At 42.5% G+C, this 21,524-nt stretch overlaps 2 protein-coding genes across 2 annotated transcripts; one reads left to right on the forward strand and one right to left on the reverse strand.

Annotated features, from left to right (window-relative positions):
* Positions 1–3,594: 3,594 nt before the first annotated feature.
* LOC139885042 (acetyl-CoA-benzylalcohol acetyltransferase-like) lies at positions 3,595–4,917 on the reverse strand. The gene has a single exon (XM_071868994.1). The coding sequence runs from the start codon at positions 4,915–4,917 to the stop codon at positions 3,595–3,597; it is 1,323 nt and encodes a 440-aa protein (XP_071725095.1).
* A 2,326-nt stretch (positions 4,918–7,243) lies between these two features.
* On the forward strand, positions 7,244–15,617 carry LOC139885044 (uncharacterized). The gene is made up of 7 exons (XM_071868995.1): positions 7,244–7,914; positions 8,079–8,262; positions 8,594–8,724; positions 10,335–10,580; positions 10,886–11,177; positions 11,438–11,582; positions 15,457–15,617. Exons 1-7 carry the CDS (start codon positions 7,244–7,246, stop codon positions 15,615–15,617), a joined length of 1,830 nt encoding a protein of 609 aa, XP_071725096.1.
* Positions 15,618–21,524: the final 5,907 nt, after the last annotated feature.

The raw sequence follows: 21,524 nt of genomic DNA on the forward strand, positions 1-21,524 counted from the left end.
ATCCCGGTTGTGGGATTAAAATTTCAGGTCCCTGGTGGACGGAGCGACCGGATAGCTTTTGGTTGGCCTTGAGGAGTTACAGAGGTGAAGTCTTAAGATTGGAGAATGTGTCCAACTTGTAGGTCGTAGGACAATTCATTTTTAAGAGCCGGTCTTTTGTAGACTTTTGGCCGTAAACCTCTGTTTGTAATTCCGTTGAATTATGAAAGTGTTATGTTGTGATTTTGTTTCCTGCTTTTCTATCCCGTATGTTATTGTTAGGGGTTTTATAATACGCTTCCGCATGTGCATTAAAGATTTGATTGGGTCGGCGACTTAACCTGGGACGTCTCATTTGATCGAACGTAGGGGGATGTGCGCGCGCTCGGGGTTCGGGGCGTGACAGTGGAATTCTAAAAAAAAATTCGAGGTGCTTCGATAATAATGAAAGGAATCAAGCACAGTGGCCTATATAAGCTTCAAGGTAAGAGAGTGACAAATTTCGCTGCGAAGACGTCGAATGTATCTGTTTGATAGTCTAAATTGTGACATATGTGTTTGGGGAACATTAGCAAGAGAAGCTTGAAGGTTTTAAGTGAAAGAAATCTATTATGTAGTTATGTTCCTAACGAACTGAATGTATGCAGGTGCTGTGATTTAGATCAATGGCGGAAAGTACAATTTAGTACGATTGTCAAAGAAACCATGGAAATTACAGAGTTAATTCATTTGAATGTTCACAAGTTGTCGCGGTTTCCTTTGAGAAAGAGTGCTAGATATATGCTAACAAATTTTTATAACTACTTGATGAAGATGTGGGTATTTGTGCTTAAGCACAAGTTTGATATTGTTGTCAGGATCAAGCAATTGATATATTTGATCGAAAAGGAGACTAATAAAACAATCAAGCATGTGCGGATTGACAGTAGCATGAAGTTTTGCTTGAAGCTATTAAATGAATTGCATGCAAGAAGACATAGTAAAACATCGTACTAATACTGATGAATCACAATATATTGTAGAATTGATGAGCAAAATATTGTTAAAGACGACCCATAAAATGCTCTCTAGTGCTGGTATGGCTAGAAGATTCCTAGTGGATGTGCTAAGTACGTCGTGCTACCTAATGAATAAATCTCCATCAATTATGATTGGATATGAGACTCCCAAGGAAATGTGGTTAGGTAACATTACTAATTATTCTATTCTTCGAATATTTGGTTGCCCATCTTATATTTGAGCGAGTGATCTTGATGAAAGGGTAAGAAAGTGCATATTCCTAAGCTATGCATGAGGTGATAAGGGTTATTGATTGTGGTGCCCGGAGTTAAATTAATCTATTATCAGTAGAGAAGTTACGTCTGACGAGTCTCCAGTACTTCTAGCTAGAGTAATTATAGCAGTATTCAAACGGATCTGAACGGTGTTCAACTTGAGATGGAGTCGCCACCAGAAACTCTTGAGGCAAGGAGTACGAGTACAAGCAAAGTAATCGACACGGATGGTGCTTGTAGTGAGGTGGAGCCTATAGAGCTAATGGTTGCCATAATTGCTGAAATTAAGAAAGTACGTATTCAATCTCCTGACAGATATAGATGCAATAATGGTTTTGCTTTATCTGTGGTAAAGGAGGTTGCTTCGGAAAATCCTTGCGGAGTAGTTAAAGGTGCATGTGGAGTTGGTATTCTAATGAGGTCCTAAGTTATAGAAAAGTTTAAGCAATGCTTAGACTTGGATAATATTGTGGCGGTTGAGCCCATCGAGGGCTATGGGAAAGTAGTGACAAAGTTTAAATGTTTGCAAAGTGATTGTGACTTGGCTCAAACGTCGAGCCAAAGTGGAGATTGTTATAATATGTCTTGAGTTTGAGTTCGTGAATGAAACTGAACCCAAGATAAATGAAAGGAAAGTGGATATTTGGATTCCAAGTTGCTGATTTGTAGAGACCAAGCTATTATAATATGTCTCAAGTTTGAGTCCGTGAACGAAACCTAACCCAAGATAAATTAAAGGAAAATGGATATTTGGATTTCAAGTTGCTGATTCGTAGAGACCAAGCCATGAATTTGTAGATTACCGAAACAAAGTTTCATTGGAATCCAAGTTCAAGAAGTCTGACTTTGTGTCAGAAAATAAAATAAAATCAATGCTATCCTAGTAGGTATGGGCTTTTGGAACTCAGTCAAACAACAACGAATAAGAGAAAACGAATAAGAGAAACAATAAAAGGCAATAAAAGATATGGTATTATTTGATGCAGTAATTAGCTTGAATTCCAAGTGCATATATATGCACGTTCTCGTGGATGCTTGGTGGATCACAAAAGGTCTTGAAGCACCGCGTGAGTGCTTAGTGTTCTGCCGTTGTTGATGCAAGCAATCTTGAAGCACCAAATATCGAGTGCTTGAAAGTGGGCTTGTTGTTTTTCATTTGTGTAATTACATCCAAGAAGAATTAGTGTTTGTAGCCAATTAAATATTGAGATAAGATTTGCGTGTAATTCCTTTTTGAGATTGAGAGATTATTTCGTGAGGAATTTCGAAGCTAAACACTGCATGCGTTATTGGGTGTAATTATGATTTGGAAAACACCGAAAGAGTATTTGAGTGACTCGAGTGTATAATATTTATTGTATCACATGATCTATAATGAAATTCATCGCCGCTCTCTCTATGGACGTAGCTATTTATGATTGAATTGCGTAAATCTGGTGTCCGATTTATTTTCTTATTCTGTCTATATATTATTGTTCCATCGTTCGCTTTCACAACAGTTAACAATCTCGGGCACGCGTTAAACCTAAATCTAATACAACAAGATCATATGATACGATAAGATTATGACCAAAAGCCACCACTTGCCGGCCCAGCTAAACTCTTCCTCGATATTGTCATTGAACCATTTTCCAACCAACTTGACGGTGATTCACAGGTCGCAGATCTCTAGACAAATGGTACTATCAGTCCGATGACTTAACCGCACATTATGGTGGTTCTTCTCGGACCTCTAAAAATTGAGCAGGTAGAAAAATTATGGGGCGTTCTTACCAAGCCGGCAGCCAGTCAGTTTCACTATCCTCGTTTTGTTCAGCACGTCAAGAACAATTATAAAGAAAGACTTTCCATACGTACTGGATTTGTTGATTTGTAGAAGTTATAAATTCTGCAATCAATCTTCCGATCAAAGTACCTCAGCAAATTGAAACCAACATATGTGACATATGTGCCAATGCGGCCGAAAGTATGATGTGCGGAAAGTTGGTACGATGATGGACAAGTAATTCACACTGATCAAACCGCAAGAAAATAATTCAAGATATAGTCAAGAAACCTCTATAGCTTTTCATTACAGTGGCAATATAGTAGTACAACAGGGTTACCTAAAGTTTGTTATATCCAAACTTACCTAACTTTTTGCAAGAGAGCGAGTTTTTTTTTCAATTTCCTAATATAACTTACAAATCAACATACTGCTATTACACTGAAAAACTAAATAAAACAGACAAAGGTTTATTCGTCCATCCTTCACATTACATGTGGACTTACAATGTGCATACATGAAATTATATAGTCCACGGGTCACGTGCGGATAAACTCTATGATAGGATCGTGCTGTCTACTTATGGGAAGCATATTCTAAAATGTCATCTTGTTGACGGAAAAGATCCATGTCTTCTTCAGTCAGGCTCACCCACGCCTCAACTCCATTATCATCACCACCTTTCTTGTGATCCATCAAGATGACCGAGTCAAACGAAGTGCATAAGCTACTCACAAACTCAGGTTCACCCCAACCCAAATTAACTTGGTACAGCGGAAACCGACACCAGCTGGTGAAAATGAGCACGTCGGTGTCGCCTTTTCGCAGTTCCTCTTGAAACTGTCCCACCGAGTTCGTCACCATGTCGCCCAAATCCTCCCCGTCGATCGCATTTGGTAATTTAGCAAGCAAGGTTGTTATTGCATCTCGCACCAAACCCACCAAGCCATGTAGCCCAAGCTCGGTCACCTCGGCTGTGGACTTCCCGTTCACCATTGTGTAGACATTGCCGCCCAAATTATCGTGCCATAGGAGATCTGTCCTTCCGCGCAAGTTCACCGTGTGTGAAATGAGGAACGGCTTGGATTGACCATTTCTCAGCTTGGCAATTTTCAAGAGAGCAATGGAAACGAGCGCTGTGACCAGTTCCACACGAGAGGGTTCCCTTTTGGAATTGAAGCCTCCGCTCCTTGCGATGGCTTTGAGTTTCAAGATAGATTGGTTGTCGAACACGAATCTTTTCACGACATATTTCGCACCTAGCATTAGTTTGGCAGGAGGCTCGAGCTTGGGCAAGTCTCTTGGCGGTAAAATGGATGATACATCGAAGCACGGATGGTTAGCCGTCTGAATGCTTCCACGACATGCCATCGCCCACATGCTCAGGAAGGATGATATAGTGTGCATGTCGGCGATTCTGTGCGAGACGCGCAGGCCGACCGCCATGCCACCACAAGTGAATTTGGTCATTTGGACAACCACCAGAGGCGACCCAATCTGGTCCATCTGATGAGGTTGAGTTGCCAAATGACCGAGGACATCATCGGGGTCAGTTTCTCTATGGAGAAATTGATCAAGAGTTCCATCAGCTTTGGCTTCCATGAGCTCCACCCCCTGGTCGTCACATTCAAGCAAGCACTTCTCTTTGACATATCGGCCCGCAAGAGGGTAAAAGAAGGTTAGGGTTTCTGCGAGAGCTTTCTCAAGTAGACGAAATCTTTCGCTGATAGGCACGAATGAAGGGTCGGGTACATCAGTTTTGGATGAGTAGAAGAAAATGATACCAACATAAACTGGAGGCTGAAGCTGATCAATTAGAGAAATCTTCAACTTGCGAAGGTGGTCAGCTGTGGGAGCTGAGGGTTTGACCAGCTTCTTGCTCTCTATTTCAATCTTCATTTTTCTTCCTGAGTTGGCCTCACTATTTTGCTTTCAAGTGCTCGCGATAGTCACCCTATTTATAGAGTTGGATCTGTAAAACCCTCCACACAAGACTAAATTGTTAATCGATATTTATCAAAATAATAAATTTTCTCTTATAGGTCGTTACACATGCCATGTCCCCGATTTTAAAGGTTAAATTAGAACTCTTCGTTCAATTTGCAGTTTAAAGTAATAAACAAAAACCTTAAAAAAAATAAAAATCTCAAGAACTCTAGTGCTGAAAGTACCGCTTCTCTCAATCCAAAGACCATTCCAGATGAGCGTTAGAAAGTCTCAAACTAGAACATAACGAAGGCAGTTGGTAAGCATTTGTTTTTGTTTTTTTTTTTTTTGTTTTTTGGGTAGAAAGTTGGTAAGCGTTTGTTATGATCAACGTTAATCAAGTTTGCGAAAGTTAATGTATATTTGTAGATCCTCTTAAGAAACCTGGTCAACGGACATAATTAGAATGCGGACCAAGTCTAAATTAATATTACGTCTAGATGAGACGTCATATGTCTCACATCATGCGCGAATGTATACCAATAATTTACAAAGTCAACTTTGGTAGTTTCATGAGTATACGCTCAACGTTTGTCTCAAGTAGATTGGCATACATTTGAAATCTTCTAATAGCGCAACTACTGACCCAATAATTAGCGGTATTGAAATAGTTTCTCTCTAGAAAATATAAAGCGATGAGTTGACAAAGCATAGGGATTTTCCATTGAAGCAAGACTTCTTCATTATTTGTTAAGTTTAATTGGCCGGCAAGATAAAAAAAATCACTATTATTTTTTTTTTCTATAAACTTGGTGGTTTGGCACGTATCAAACTGAGGTGCAAGGTCCTCCCTTCGACCGGAGAAAATATTGGGTACGTCTTATGTAACAGCCTGGCAAACAAGAAGGCGGTGGGAGCGCGACACGTGTCCTCGTGGGACCCATAAGGTCAGGCGCCATCTTCCTCTCCTCGATCTCGACTCAGTGCTTCTTTCTCTCTCTACTCTCCCAAATAACTCGGCTGTTGGCTCGGCTCGGCTGGCAGAAGAAAGGACAGGTAATAAATGCGCAACGCTCCCACTTAAATTTTCTCTCTCCTCACTTGAATTTTTTAGGTTTTGTCTCTCTTTCGTGGAAGAGCAGACGGAATGAGCTGCACTTACTTCCTCCGTTTCCTTCTCAGCGCATCCCACCCCCTCCGCCTCCGCCTCTGCTCTCCAAAAAGCCTCGCCGGTCATCTACCTTTGTCACGTTGCCTCCTCCAAGAGCCCCGCCCGTCGCAGCTGGTTTCTCAAACCTTCGCCTCCGACTGTTTCCAACGCGGAGATCGAGGTTTGTGCTCGCATTGGTCTCTCGGCAACTCTTGGGCCTCTGTCCGATTGCCTCCCTCCGACGAACTCGTCATCAACTCCGACTTCGAGCCGCCGCCGCCGCCGATGGCGTCCTCCGTCTCTGGTATCTGCTCGTCCTCCCCCTCCCTCAGGCCGAAGACGCCGCCCACCTCCGCCGTGAAGCCATCGGCCTCCAGCAGGAGGGGGGCGGCCTCGGTCTCGTTCCCGAGCGGTGCCGAGATCCCCGCTGTCGACTGGGTGTTGTCCCTATCGCTGGCCCGATCGGTCACGAGGGGGATCTCGGTGGACCTAGGCAGGGCCGACGGCGCGGCGAAGAATGAGAGGTGCGGGCTAGAGGGTTGGGGAGGATTCCTGCTCGCTGTGGACGAGGTATGTGGACTGGCTACACCAGCATCGGAGCTAGGGCTTTTCCTTGGACGTGAGCCGAATCGGGTCCACGGACGAGTTCGTGGAGGAGATAGAGCCTCGGTTCCAGGCCGCGTTCAAGGCGATGGAAGAGCTGGGGAAGGGCGCGATCACGAACCTGGCCCAGACGAGGGCCGCATGGTTGGGCACTACTGGTTGAGGAAGTCGGAACTCGGGCCGGTCGGGTTCCTAAAGGCGCAGATTGAGAGCATGCTTGACGCAGTCCGCGGTCTGCAATTTCCCCCTGTTCTTCTTTTATTGTTGTTTCATGAGTTTAATGAGCTCGTGGTAATGATAATAATGATATCTATTGCTCCTATTCTAGAGGATTCTTGGAAGAGAAGCTTGACGATCGGTTTATTTGTTGACATTTGCTGAATGCCAAGTGTCGGGAGTTTCTGTTGAAAGATGATAAAATTTTCATATGTTTTTGGAGCTATTATTCATTGGAGCAAGTTCAATAAGACAGGAAGCTCGTGACTTTTAACTTACAATGTTGGACACTCCTGTCATATAAGTTTGTCTTTCAGTCAACTTAGATGGATGTTGGAGCTCCCGAACGACAGAGATAGTCAAATAGATCGGTATCCTTTGCTAATGGAACAAGTGGAGAGTAGTAGTGGTCATCAGCACATAATTGATGTAGAGAGAAATGGGGACGCCTCATTGACAGCATCTCATGGTGATCAGCAACGCAGGGTAGACTCGACAGAGGATGAGGATGGACTTTCGCCTATCATGCCAGCCCCTGCGGATCAAACAACTGTAAAGTCATCAAATAGATTGAACTTCGTGAATTCCTCTAGCACGAGAAGAAGGAGTGATGATTACCACCAGCATCGAACAAGTCCATTGAATTCTGGACTATGGATTTCAATGGAGTTAGTTGTCACTGTGGGTCAAATTATAGCATCCATAGTGGTTTTGTCATTGTCAAGACATGAAAATCCAGAGGCTCCACTATTTGCATGGGTTGTAGGTTATGCATCTGGTTGTGTGGCAACGCTGCCTATTCTTTACTGGCGTTATCATTCTGGCAACCGCGGTAGTGATCAGCAGTCCAGTCGATCCCATCGAGGGACTTCTCATAGCAGTCAATCAGAGCCTAGCTCTTATACAGCTATCTCTGTCACACAGTCCACAGATGAGGGCAATCAACATTCTGAAGAATCGGCATCATGGAATGGCCAAATTGCAGACACTCTGAGTTCACGGTAAAGGTCAATCATTTCTTATGCTGCTCATGGATGATGATTGCTTCTCATCTATTCAAATTGAATTTCAATTTGCACGTTGTGGGATTGTTGGCATCATTCAGAATAACCTAGTCTATACAATCTATGATAGATGGAATCAACAGCTAATTTTGTTTTTGCAGAATTAGTGGGCTGGTGGACCATTTCAAGATGGCCTTAGACAATTTTTTTGCTGTATGGTTTGTTGTCGGCTATGTGTGGATTTTTGGAGGTCACTCTTCACCTTCTGATACTCCGAAACTGTCACGCCCCGAACCCCGAGCGCGCCAACATCCCACCATGGTCATGCAAATGCGACATTCCCAGGTAGTGTCGCCGACCCCATTCATTTATTAATGCGCAAGCGGAACGTATTATAAAACCCCTGACAATGAAATACGGGATAGAAAAGCAGGAAACAATTTCATAACCAAGCACTTACTCAAACCAACGAAGTTACAGACGAAGGCCTACAGCCAAAAGTCTACAAAAGATCGACTCTTAAAATGAACTGTCTTACGACCTATAAGTCGGACACGCTCTCCAATCCTTATGACTTCACCTCTGCAACTCCTCAAGGCCAACCAAAGCTATCTGGCCGCTCCGTCCACCAGGAACCTGAAATGGTTATTCAATAACCACTGAGACAACGTCTCAGCAAGTTCAACCCCTTAAACCCCTATTAGAAAGAAAATACGCCCAAGGGTGGCCTAGCCACATCACACAGAGAACTTACATCACCTCAATTCATTCCTGCAGGTTAGCACAATTTGTATCTCATAATCTCAGGTAATAATAATAATTCAAACAATTGTAACGCCATCACTTTCATATAAATCATGATTGCACTTAGCACGCATTCCAATTATTATTCACTGCCACACAAGGGCATAACCTACTCCCAGGTCGGCTATCTATTAACATTACGGCATTTCGAGAAGAATGAAGGTCCAGTCGGTCCTGCCACTACTGCGACCAAGCCACGTCGTTCTATCGACAGCATTTCCAGAAGAATAAAGGTCCAGTCGGTCTCGCCACTACTGCGACCAAGCCACGTCGTTCTATCGACAGCATTTCTAGAAGAATAAGGTCCAGTCGGTCTCGCCACTACTGCGACCAAGCCACGTCGTTCTATCGACAGCATTTCTAGAAGAATAAGGTCCAGTCGGTCTCGCCACTACTGCGACCAAGCCACGTCGTTCTATCGACAGCATTCTAAAAGAATAAGGATCCAGTCGGCCTAGCCACTACTGCGACTCGAGCCTTTCAACTAGCACACGACAATTCGATACCGATCCTTGGATACTTTACATTTCACTCACATAATCCAATTACGATATTAGCCATTAACAATCCAATTTCAATGCAAACTCGACACTTGGGATTTTATGAATAAAATCCATATTCATCACAATCAACACTCAATTTGCCACAATCAATCATCAAATTCAAATTCTAAATACACAGCAGCGATCGGCACGAAATTCTGAGAGTTTTGGGTCCCGACGAAATTTTTGAATTTTAATAAATAATAAATTTTATTCCGAAAATTAATTAAATAATAATATCCATATTTTTCGCAATCCACCCTCAATTCTTGATATCCAACCATCAATTTCAAAATCCGAATACATAGCAGCGATCGGCACGAAATTCTGAGCAATTGGGGTTAAAAATAATTTTTTCGTTTTTTTTTAAATAATATTTTAATAATTTCGGAATATAATATAATATTATAAATTCCAGAATTCGAAATCATTAAATAATTCAAAACTAAAATCCTTTTATGTCACATCAAGGCTTAACTTTAAATAACTTCTTTTAACCTTTAATTTAAACACACTTAACATAAACCAACCTCTTAATTCAATTTATAATTAAATACACTAATCCACCCACATAAACTTACTTAATTTAAACTAAGCACACTTAGGACATCATTAACACTATAATCAAGATTTAGTGAGTTAAACTCACCGGATTAGCGAGCCGAGCGAACCAAAACGACGGGGACGACGCGAGGATCGACTTTCCTCAAGGCAGGCCGAGCATCCGGGCTCGGGAAGGCGGCCAAAACGGGCCAAACGTGGGCTGCCATACCCATTTTCTGGGTTGCTGATCGGGGCCGAGAGGGAGCGGATCTGGCGCCGGTTCGGGCGGCCAAGGGCGGCGGACGCAAGGCAAAGCTCCGGCGGGCTAAGGCGGGGGCGCACGGCGGCGGAGGGAGCTCCGGCGAAGGCCTGAGCTTCTAGGACAGCGAACAAAGAGAGAAACGATGGAGAGGCGAAGGGGGCGGAGCGGCGCGCGGCCAGGCGCGGGCGAGCGCGAGGCAACCGCGCGCGACGGCGGCGATGGGCGAACGGCAATGGCTGCTCCAACGTCTCCTCTGCAATTTCTAGGTTTGAAAATCACCAACAAGAAGAAGAAGAAGAAGAAGAAGAAGAAGAAGATGGGGGAATCGCACGGAAGAGAGAGGGAGGAGAGAGAAGAAGGGGAGGGCTTTTTCTTTTCTTTTTCTCTTTCTTTTATTCAACAAAAATGGCCCACCACCATGACATCATGGGTGACATCACACTCCACTCACCCAATCCTCCACAACCTCTTCCAATGGGTCCATTTTATTTTTCCGCCGGGGTCCTATTCTCGTACGTCCCATTTCTTCAATTCTCATCAATTCTCTTCCAATTAAATCTTAATCCCACTTGAATTAAATCAAATTGACCCACATTAATTCATTCAACACCTCATCAATCAAATTGGTATTTTTCCTTACCACTGTGGCATAGTTGCATCCCAATTTCACAATCTCTGGCTTCAATTGAATGAAGACGGTCATATTTATCCAGTCGAAATTAAAACCTGAAAATCCGGATGTCACAGAAACTGTTCTGTTCTGTCTATACATGTAATTGCTGTGCTTGGTGAAATATGTGTTGTTGCCCTTTTGCAGGTTATGTATAGTATTTCTAACTTTTAGCTGTATTGGATATGCCATGCCTTTTATACTATGTGCAACAATTTGTTGCTGCCTACCTTGCATAATGTCTGTTCTGGGCATCCGAGAAGACTTTTCGCAGACAAGAGGAGCCACCTCAGAAACCATCAATGCTCCTCCTATCTACAAATTCAAGGTGAAGCAAGACTTAAATGCTGACGGTGAGGAATTTAACACAGGAGGAAGTGAAGGCGGGGTCTTGGCTCCAGGGACAGAAAAGGAGTGTTTCTTGTCAGGAGAAGATGCGGTAAGCATAAAATCCACTTATGTCCTCCCATTCCAATTCTGGAGTTCAAGCACCCTCCTGCTGAATTTTGACCTATAATGTAGGACTAGCATTTGATTTCGCGTCCTAAAAAGAAAGGCCTCGCCTCACATCTGCTTATACGTTCCTTAACATGGTGAAACTATCATGATAGCAGCAAGTCGCAAATGCTTACTATCGGCAGCTAGGCATGATATTTATCTTCAAGCAGACAAAGAGATGTTGCCATTGTATTTGTGCAGGTTTGCTGTATTTGCTTGTCAAGATATGCAGATAATGATGAACTTAAAGAGCTACCTTGTCACCATGTCTTCCACGTTGAGTGCATTGATAAATGGTTAAAGATCAATGCCTCATGCCCCCTCTGTAAAAGTGAGATTAGCGAGAGCAGTGGGCTTTCGCAATCTGACAGAGACAGCTAGAACTGAGGACGAGTTTCAAGTAGCTCAAGAATTTGCATAAGGGAGCTGCCCATGAATGTGCCAACTACAATGTTTGCTCATCGGACTTACGATGAAACAGGGCCTCTTCGCAGATACGTGTATTGACTTGGCACAGGTAGCAAGAGGTTATATCTGCAAAGAGGTTCTCTTGTGACGCATCGGATGATTTACCATTGCTACACTACACTATGTAGAAGTGAATCTCTTGCTTGGGAGTGGTCCCACCTTCTCAGGACATGTAAATGTGAGGTCGAAGTTGAATGGTCGGCTCATACGCCGGGTCCCGTGAAACGATCTGAGGGTGCTGCAATGGCAAAGGAATCTTTGCGCACAGATCCTATCTCGGGATAATGGTAATGATGCATATAGCTTGTTCGAAAATACAGCACATGGTGTATTTAATCACGTAAATTGCGATAAACTGTAACTATTCATCGTGTCATGTTCTCCTATTTTGGAGCCCTAGAGTGGGCATGCTTAAGATAAATGGAGGACCTCAGTACTATTGCTGTTACAGACAGTTACCAAAGGCTGATCAAGAAATAGCTAGCATAGTGCGTAATCAAAGTTGTAGCAATATGCTAAAAAATTGCTGATATTTGCAGAAACAACTTTAGTTTTATCTTGTTTTTTTTGGTTAAAGCTCAATATATTCTTACCTTTCACCAAAAAAAAAAAAAAACTTTAGTTTTATCTTTCCTCTTTTAAATAAAAAGATTGAAGACAGATGAGCAATAGAATTTGGAAGAACGTGATGGACAAAAACTGATAATGGATAGAGCAATAGCAATTTAGTCTTTGGTTTTGTTTTAGATTCTGTTTGTTTCATAGATTTGGAAAATATTTTTCACTTAGATCAATTCAAATAATTAGTTCATGAAAAGTTCTCTCCATCCCTTGCAATTATGCATGTCTAAATATTTTTATGAACGTTAAAAATCTCTTATTCATTAATTTTTTATAGGCAATACAAGTAATATTCATTTTTAAAAGTGATACGAATGCATAATTTTTAAGATGCACTGTACACAGTATCAAAGATCATTCCACACCATCCCTCACAAGATATGAGAGCATTGCGCAAGTGGTCGGTTTGGGACTCAGAAAAGAAGAAAAATGGCTTTTTCTTGAACTTACATATTTCGTGCCATTCATATTACTATTCTGGTTGTGGTCTCAGAACGGAGATGAGGCTACATAATTTCAACCTCCTTATTTTGGTGCGAAAACAGCAAAAATGGCATACCATTATTTTCGCATTTTCTAAATTTATTTTCGGAGTTTCAGACAACTTAAAAGCAGGAGAAATTGCCAAAGGCCTCAAGAGATAATTTCTTTGAAGGTTGTTTCAGGGAAAACTATAAGAAAGAAAAAGAAAATGAAACATTTTCCCTACAATCTAGGGAAATTTCCGTAACAGAAAAAAGATAAAGTCCAGCAAAACATATGGCTCCTCTACAACAACCCATTAGGAGACCACTTGTCTTCATCCATTTCATTAGTGATACGAAAAAATCAAAGAAGAAGATAAATTAGAAGATAAATTAGAAGATAAATTAGGAGGTTCATATTAGCAAGGATAACATAGAGCCAAGGCCCGAATCACTCACTTGCATACTTAACCAAAAAATAGAAAACTTTCATGACCTGAAACTAGAAAACGAAGAACAAAAACCAACCCAGGAGAGCATGTCTTATTGATGCAAAATCTATCATTTGTAACATCTCATTCCAAAATTTTTCACAGAACGGAATGTTTATACAAAGGAAAAACAATGGTGGACATAAATAAGGGAAGTACAACATGTCTCCAGAAGTAAGTTTGCAGAGGCCACTTGTTCTTAAGGCTGATGAAGCATCCGTTCTTCAAAATTTCTCCTGTGGCTCCACCTCAGGGATGTCCTATAGATTGTAAAACTAACAATGCAAAAAGGGAAACCTTAGCTTAATGCATATTCCCATGGAGCCTGCCACCTTTTCTCATTCATGCCCACAGACACACAAGGCTATGAATCGACTGGAAACGAAAGTGGAGGAAGATTATACACAATTAGCAAAACAAATTCCAAGATGAGAGGGAGAGGGAGGCCAAAAAGAACAGAAGCAAATGCCAATCCAATAAAGCGACAGAATGGCCATGAACTGGAAAAGGCCCCATGAATGATACTTCCCCAGTGGTTGAACGAACTATCTCCCAAGCCACAGCTATTGCTGTGAACTAACTCTCATTCATACCGATGAATGTAGAATTACATTGCCCAAAATGAGCTTTCAAGTCCACTTGTTAGATAGAGAGGTCCTTAAAAGCTTCCAGTTTTCCATTTGACGCAAGAGAATCCATGCTTATGCCACCCGCAGGATGGTTGACTCCATTTTCAGGATTACTAGAAATCTGGTTGTACGAGGACTTTAGAACTGCAGAACTGCGACTTCCTTCAAAATATGTGGAGTGCGGGAAGTATTCAGCACAACGTAATTTCCATCCTGTTGAAGATGTATTTTACAAGTGTCAGAGACACCATCTCAAAAGTCAAATCTAGCTTTATCCAATCATAATATCCCATCTTTGTATTCAGTAAAATGAGTAGGCCAATAAGGAAGTAGGGATAGAAGAATGGTCATCAGTAACGAAATTCACCGACGAGATCCCTCCCTGACTCTCACACCCCAACACACACCCACCCAGCCACCCACTTGCTACCCTATACTGCTGCTACTCCAATTATTCCAACAGATACTCCACATTTTAAGCATAACTTTACCAAAAACAGTTGACGAGATCAAAACTTACTTGATGCAGCATCCATATCAACTACTGCTGAGGAGAGTAGCTTGTGAACCGCAATACAATCCTTGAGTTTCCATTCCTTAACTGATCTGAGTGCTCCATTTCTATGCAACATAACGTGGACATGCTCAACAGATTATCAAGGGGATGGCAGCGTAAAACGGTCCAAAATAAATGAAATGAAGATGGTAGACCTTCGTTGCACCAAACAGTACCTTTGCACCAAGTTGTTGCTTGAATCCTCAATTAATTTCACAGCCTTGCCCTTATTGCTGGGTTCCAAAAGATACAGCATTTCTGCAGCAGCTGCCTTGTGCATCAAGGAATCTGCACACACAAAAAAAAAAAAAGACCAAGCACACTTAGAACATGTTATAACACACATAAGAAAATTGTCTGATGTTGAGGATACCTTTATGCTTATCGAGGAATGACTCATTTGCCTCTAAAAGAGACTTCCCATGCAAATGACACGATTCTAAACTTTTGGAACCTGAAACCTATTCCATGACCCTTTGAAACCCCCTTTAAACAAAATATGGGTCCACACAAGTCTCAAGTACCCATTACTTCCTCTGACAACATGCGATCTGTTCTGAACTGAGAATTTTCAGCTGTAACATCCAGCTCTCGTCAGTGATAAAAGAGATGCAATCGTTTTACTTAAGTTAATCGTCAAGGTCAAAGTATTTTGCAATATGCTATGAACATATCCCGAGCTAATTGCAAGAATATCATGCCACTGATAAATAACATAAATACAGAATGAGTATGCATATAAGCAGAGATGCAAAAAAATTGGCTAAGCGAACTACAGTTTTACAACTCTAATTTCAACCAATAGATCTAGAAGAATGTCTTTTTTCCTTGAGTTTTGACTACAAATAAAGGGATGTTGTGAAAGAAAGCATATGAGTTACTTTTCGGTACTAACCTACCCCTTTTTGTGGTTCACTGCATTACTTACATCTGCTTACATGTGATGTCTGGCTTAAAACTAATAGACTGGATTGGCAAAGAGATGACTAAGAGCTAATCAGCACGACAACTGAGAAAAATGCTTTACAGCGTCTAAATATTCTGCATAAGCCTATTCCGTGTTTCTCAGTCGAACTTCTTGTACCGAGACAAATGCACTGTGGATGGGACAAATTAGGAGTAGAATGCAGCTGCGTTGTTGCTATATCTTAGGAAGCTGCTTTCAAACCAGGATACATATCACTCCACGTCCATAAAGAGCTGATAACTTCACCCAGAACACCGCATTTCGACACGAAGCTCAGCGATGGCATCCACACGTTCAACCCAGAAACCAAAATCAGTCAACCCAATAGCACACGTCAAGCAGCGAATCGAGACCGTGCAGAGGATAGACCAAATCATCAGCATGCATTACCATAGACGTTGGTATCGAACGTCTTCTGGAGGGAGGAAAGCGGGATCTCCGCGAGAGGGCCCACGCACTGGACCCCGGCATTGTTGACCAGCACATCGATTTTTCCGAACTTGTCGATCACGTTCCCAACCGCCCGCTTCACGCTTTCCTCGGACAGCACGTCGACCTCCTGGAGATGGAACTGCAAGATGAACAATTGTATGTGTTAAAAGACTGCCATATTGAAAAAACAAACAAGAAAGATATAGCAAGTCCAAAAGACAGGTTGTAAAGAACCTGATTTATGGTCGTTCAGCTTCTAATACAGTGCAAATAAGTTTCTCAGAGTCAGTAGCTGGGGCAGCCATGGAACTAACTACGTGGAAAAACTTTAACTGCAGCATAAGAAGCACCCATCAGGAACAACACCAAGCCGTCAAAGTCTCTAGCAACCGGGGAAACAATATAGACCACCACTGAAAAGAATTGAGGAAAAAGCAGCAGCAACACAGATCAACATACTATGACTTGCATCGAAATTTACAGACACCCAAAAGATGCGACAAATATATCAACAGCTCAACCCAAGGAGTTAAGAGGACATATGAGAATGATAAAATATCTCGAGTGCAAACTAGAGAGGAACTAACCAGGCACCTATGTGTGTCAGGGCTTTCTGCGTCCAACCGGAGCAGCTGCTTCACCGCCTGGGTTTATGAAAAGAGCAGCATATAAAGATGCATATATTAAAATGGAGTTAAGTAGAAAATTAAATTGCAAGCAGCACATATATAGGAAAAAGAAACAGAACATTTATCAGCTTGTCATTAAGTTACTCCGAACAATATGTTTCAAGAAGTTTCAAGAGTAAGAAAGTCACTGGACAAAAGAAAAAAGAAGAAGCAAAGTAACCCCCAGGCAAAATTACCTGAAAAGCAAGCAAAGTTTTCCACTTTCTCATATTTACTTCAAACGAAAGAATGTGTGTTTCCAAAGAATCAGGTGAGCTCCTTTGAAGCCGCTTCAATTACTTTGTTGCCTCTGATAGTGGATCCTCGACCTACCACCACATATACATAATGGAATCCAGGTCACAGCAGCAACTTTTAATAAAAAGGAAGTTACATAATATATGAAGAAGATTGCGCAGGAATATTACATACACTAATTTATCAGGAAGAAGCTGCTCATTGGTACATATCATGCTCTCTCTAGAAACGATAAAGCACATTTTTTGGTGAAAGGAATGTAATCACCAATTCCAATATTAGTATTTTCATGTGCTATTCAGAATCAAAATGGGCAGGCATTCGCGTATATGACAGAATGCCTATCCCCCCTCCTTTATGAGACACTTTTTTTTTAATCATAGCCTAACTATTTCCCATTTCATAGATGGATATTTAGGGACTCCAAGTCTAAATAAAATTGACTGTACACAATTGTAATTTGCACCAGACATATTTTACTTGAGTAATTATGAAAATTGAATCTGACAAGAAGATACCTGGTAAGTCCAGCTAACTTGGTGCTATAATTTGACCCACGGTGATAACTAACTCCACTGAAATCCATAGTCCAGAATTCAATGGACTTGTTCGATGCTGGTGGTAATCATCACTCCTTCTTCTCGTGCTAGAGGAATTCACGGAGTTCAATCTGTTTGATGACTTTACAGTTGTTTGATCCACAGGGGCTGGCATGATAGGCGAAAGTCCATCCTCATCCTCTGTCGAGTCTACCCTGCGTTGCTGATCACCATGAGATGCTGTCAATGAGGCGTCTCCATTTCTCTCTACATCAATTATGTGCTGATGACCACTACTACTCTCCACTTGTTCCATTAGCAAAGGATACCGATCTATCTGACTATCTCTGTCGTTCGGGAGCTCCAACATCCATCTAAGTTGACCGAAAGACAAACTTATATGACAGGAGTGTCCAACATTGTAAGTTAAAAGTCACGAGCTTCCTGTCTTATTGAACTTGCTCCAATGAATAATAGCTCCAAAAACATATGAAAATTTTATCATCTTTCAACAGAACTCCCGACACTTGGCATTCAGCAAATGTCAACAAATAAACCGATCGTCAAGCTTCTCTTCCAAAAATCCTCCAGAATAGGAGCAATAGATATCATTATTATCATTACCACGAGCTCATTAAACTCAGGAAACAGCAATAAAAGAAGAACAGGGGGAAATTGCAGACTACGGACCGCGTCAAGCGTGCTCTCAATCTGCGCCTTTAGGAACCTGGCCGGCGCGAGTTCTGACTTCCTCAACCAGTAGTGCCCGACCATGCAGTCCTCGTCTGGGCCAGGTTCGTGATCGCGCCCTTCCCCAGCTCCTCCATCACCTTGAACGCGGCCTGGAACCGAGGCTCTATCTTCTCCACGAACTCGTTCGTGGACCCGATTCGGCTCACGTCCAAGGAAAAGCCCTAGCTCCGGTGCTGGTGTAGCCAGTCCACATACCTCATCCACAGCGAGCGGGAATCCTCCCCAGCCCTCTAGCCCTCGCCTCTCCTTCTTCGCCGCGCCGTCGGTCCTGCCTAGGTCCACCGAGATCCCCCTCGCGACCGATCGGGCCAGCGACAGGGACAACACCCGGTCGACGGCGGGGATCCCGGCGCCGCTCGAGAACAAGACCGAGGCTGCCCCCCTCCTGCCGGAGGTCAACGGCTTCGAGGTGGAGGCGGGCAGCGTCTTCGGCCTGAGGGAGGGGGAGGACGAGTAGATACCAGAGACGGAGGATGCCATCGGCGGCGGCGGCAGCTCGAAGTCAGAGTTCATGACGAGTTCGTCGAAGGGAGGCAATCGGACGGAGGCCCAGGAGTTGCCGAGAGACCAACGAGAGCACAAACCTTGATCTCCGCGTTGGAAACAGTCAGAGGCGAAGGTTTGAGAAACCAGCTGCGACCGGCGGGGCTCTTGGAGGAGGCGACGTGATAGAGGTAGATGATCGGCGAGGCTTTTTGGAGAGCGGAGGCGGAGGCGGAGGCGGAGGGGGTGGGATGCGCTGAGAAGGAAACGGAGGAAGTAAGTGCAGCTCGTTCCGTCTACTCTTCCACGAAAGAGAGACAAAACCTAAAAAATTCAAGCGATGAGAGATAAAATTTAAGCGGGAGCGTTGCGCATTTATTACCTGTCCTTTCTTCTGCTAGCCGAGCCGAGCCAGCAGCCGAGTTATTTGGGAGAGAAGAGAGAGAAAGAAGCGCTGAGTCGAGATCGAGGAGAGAAAGATGGCGCCTGACCTTATGGGTCCCACGAGGACACGTATCGCGCTCCCACCGCCTTCTTGTTTGCCAGGCTGTTACATAAGACGTACCCAATATTTTCTCCCTTCGACCGGCCTTAATAAACGAAGAAGCCAGCTCTGTCTCATTCTCAGAGGATTACGTTAGAGACGCTTCAACGATAAAGGGACGTCCTTTCATGCCAACCAAGTTGTCGCGACTCCAATGGTCCTTTAGATCAAATTGTTTCAATCAGAAATTGACACATGGCATCTTCCTGCGAGTCCGACGCCAGCAAATTTGGATCATCTGTCGTCTTATCACATCAGACAGAGACTATAGCTCCTGGGGTGGTAACAAGTCACTGGCTATGAGGTCATCCCTTGGTCTCTGTAACTTGTTTCCACGCGGCATTTGCACTTTTAATTACAACCTTATATTACAGTATCATAAAACATGTTAAGACATTTTTATACTTAATCACAATGATTTGCTGTCAAATTATATGACATGCCTAATGTTTTGTAGCAGTACTTGATATCAATCCACTTGAGGACTAAAAAAGAAATATTCGAATGGTCAGACACCCTTCATGGCACTTCTTATTAAGCTATTTTTGTTCAATAGAAAAAATTTCGGACTTAGTTTAACTCCATTTAGCACAAGGCTCTTAATCTAAAGATTGAATATAAGATAGTGGCCTACAAGTCCAAGATCTACTCCTCTACGATAAGTCCTCAAATTTTATCCAAATCCCACTTGATTTACTGAAATGAAAAAATCGAAATAAAACAAAAGGAATCTGAAATAAAATAAAGGTAGTTTCTTGTTATTTCTAGATGATAGTCCATTTATGATGTCATCATCCATATTTTGGAAAACATCAATTCTATGCTCTAAATATAATAACCATTTGGTTTATGCATGCATCTTATAAAGATTATTATTCTTCGACAAAAAAATTCAGTAATGCTCGGCAAGAGATTCCATCCCCGGTCGATATGGACCTACGAGCAAGATTCTCCCGACCATGTCTTTATAAGTAGTGTCGATAGAGCCTAATGATTGGTCTAAAAGATAAGCAATTCTGTCTTTTCGGGGACAACTTATGATGCATTTAAGATCCTTGCCGACTTCTTTGTCGTGCTTCTTTTTCTTTCGTTTTCTTTTTTAACGATATAATTAGAACTTCGTCCCCTTCTATATTTGTATTAGTGAACAATTCAGGCATGTTTTCTTTCTTTAGGGTGAGAAGGATTTGGAGTCCGAATGTTTCTTGCCTGGTTTTGATTCCTTGTTGCAATTGTCACATATGGACATTATGTTGACAAACATAATGAACGAATTCTCTCTCACAAGAGCAAATATTTTATCAAGAGACCCAACAAAATCCATGTATATATAACTAGTGAGGACATTCACGTAAAATCTTGTTTACAATGACGGTGCAAATTCCATATTTTCTATGAAGACCTCAATTTATCGTTTCAATTTGCACTATTTGCTAAATTCTTAGATACAATGAGTATGCAAATGATATAACATTTTCAGCAACATGTATCTCCGACTAAGAAGTAAATGCTTGGATCTCCACATCATGTTTGAAAGGAATCATCTCATCTTCCTTGAGGGTCGCCCACGCATAGATTCCTTCATCATCTTCATCGTCAATTAGAAAAAACCAACCTGAATTTTACCGACGCGAGGCCAACTAGAGCCAGCCGTCCCCACCCAAAGTCGTTCTTGAATAGCTGGAACCGGCACCAGCTACTAAAAGGAATAAGATGCTCTTCACTTGTGAACACCAAAACCGTGAAATCCATTAGAGAATCCTTCGCCATTGAATGTAGCTTCTCTCCATCTACTACTTTTGCATACCTTGCTTTGGAATTGCGTACCATTTCGCTTATCATGTTCACCACTTCTTTGAACCCCAACTCGCTTTCATCGGCCATGGATCTATCGAATCGAGCGGCAATCACGGTATAGAGACTGCCATAAGAATTAGTAGGTATCGTGAGACCGATTTTCTCGCGCAAGTTCATCGCCATGCAAACCACAAAAGGCCTTAGTCTGCCATGTTTGTTTCAATCGATATTAACAAACGCCCTAATTATCAGTGCCGAAATGACCTCTACCCTTGATGGCTGCAAATTATCAGTGATTGAATCCGGCGCATTAGGCGCAGCTCGGGCTTTCAGTTTGGAGATAGCCTTACCGTCGAACCTGAACGTACTGATAATGAATTTCTCTATATGAATATAGGGTTCCGGCCAACTTCCTAACTAGGACTCTTTCCGGGGGGGGGGGGGGGGGGGGGGGGGGGGGGGGGGGGGAGGAATATAGACGATAACTCGAAACTTGGACAAACTATCTTGTGTATGTTGCCCTGGCACATGTTGGCCCAAGAATTCACGAACATGGCCATGGTGTACATATCACCAATCTTATGCGAAATACGCAGGCCAATGGCTAATCCGCTGCAC

This window comes from Rutidosis leptorrhynchoides, unplaced genomic scaffold (genome assembly GCF_046630445.1).
Source record: "Rutidosis leptorrhynchoides isolate AG116_Rl617_1_P2 unplaced genomic scaffold, CSIRO_AGI_Rlap_v1 contig72, whole genome shotgun sequence".
Lineage (NCBI taxonomy): Eukaryota > Viridiplantae > Streptophyta > Magnoliopsida > Asterales > Asteraceae > Rutidosis > Rutidosis leptorrhynchoides.

What these genes read in the sequence shown, in the direction of transcription:
- LOC139885044 (XM_071868995.1), top strand. Translation starts at nt 7,244, where the DNA reads ATGTTGGAGCTCCCGAACGACAGAGATAGTCAAATAGATCGGTATCCT. An exon ending in GCAGACACTCTGAGTTCACG is followed by an intron (nt 7,915 to 8,078) that starts GTAAAGGTCAAT and finishes TTGTTTTTGCAG; the next exon opens with AATTAGTGGGCTGGTGGACC. An exon ending in TCTTGTCAGGAGAAGATGCG is followed by an intron (nt 11,178 to 11,437) that starts GTAAGCATAAAA and finishes GTATTTGTGCAG; the next exon opens with GTTTGCTGTATTTGCTTGTC.
- LOC139885042 (XM_071868994.1), bottom strand. Translation starts at nt 4,917, where the DNA reads ATGAAGATTGAAATAGAGAGCAAGAAGCTGGTCAAACCCTCAGCTCCC.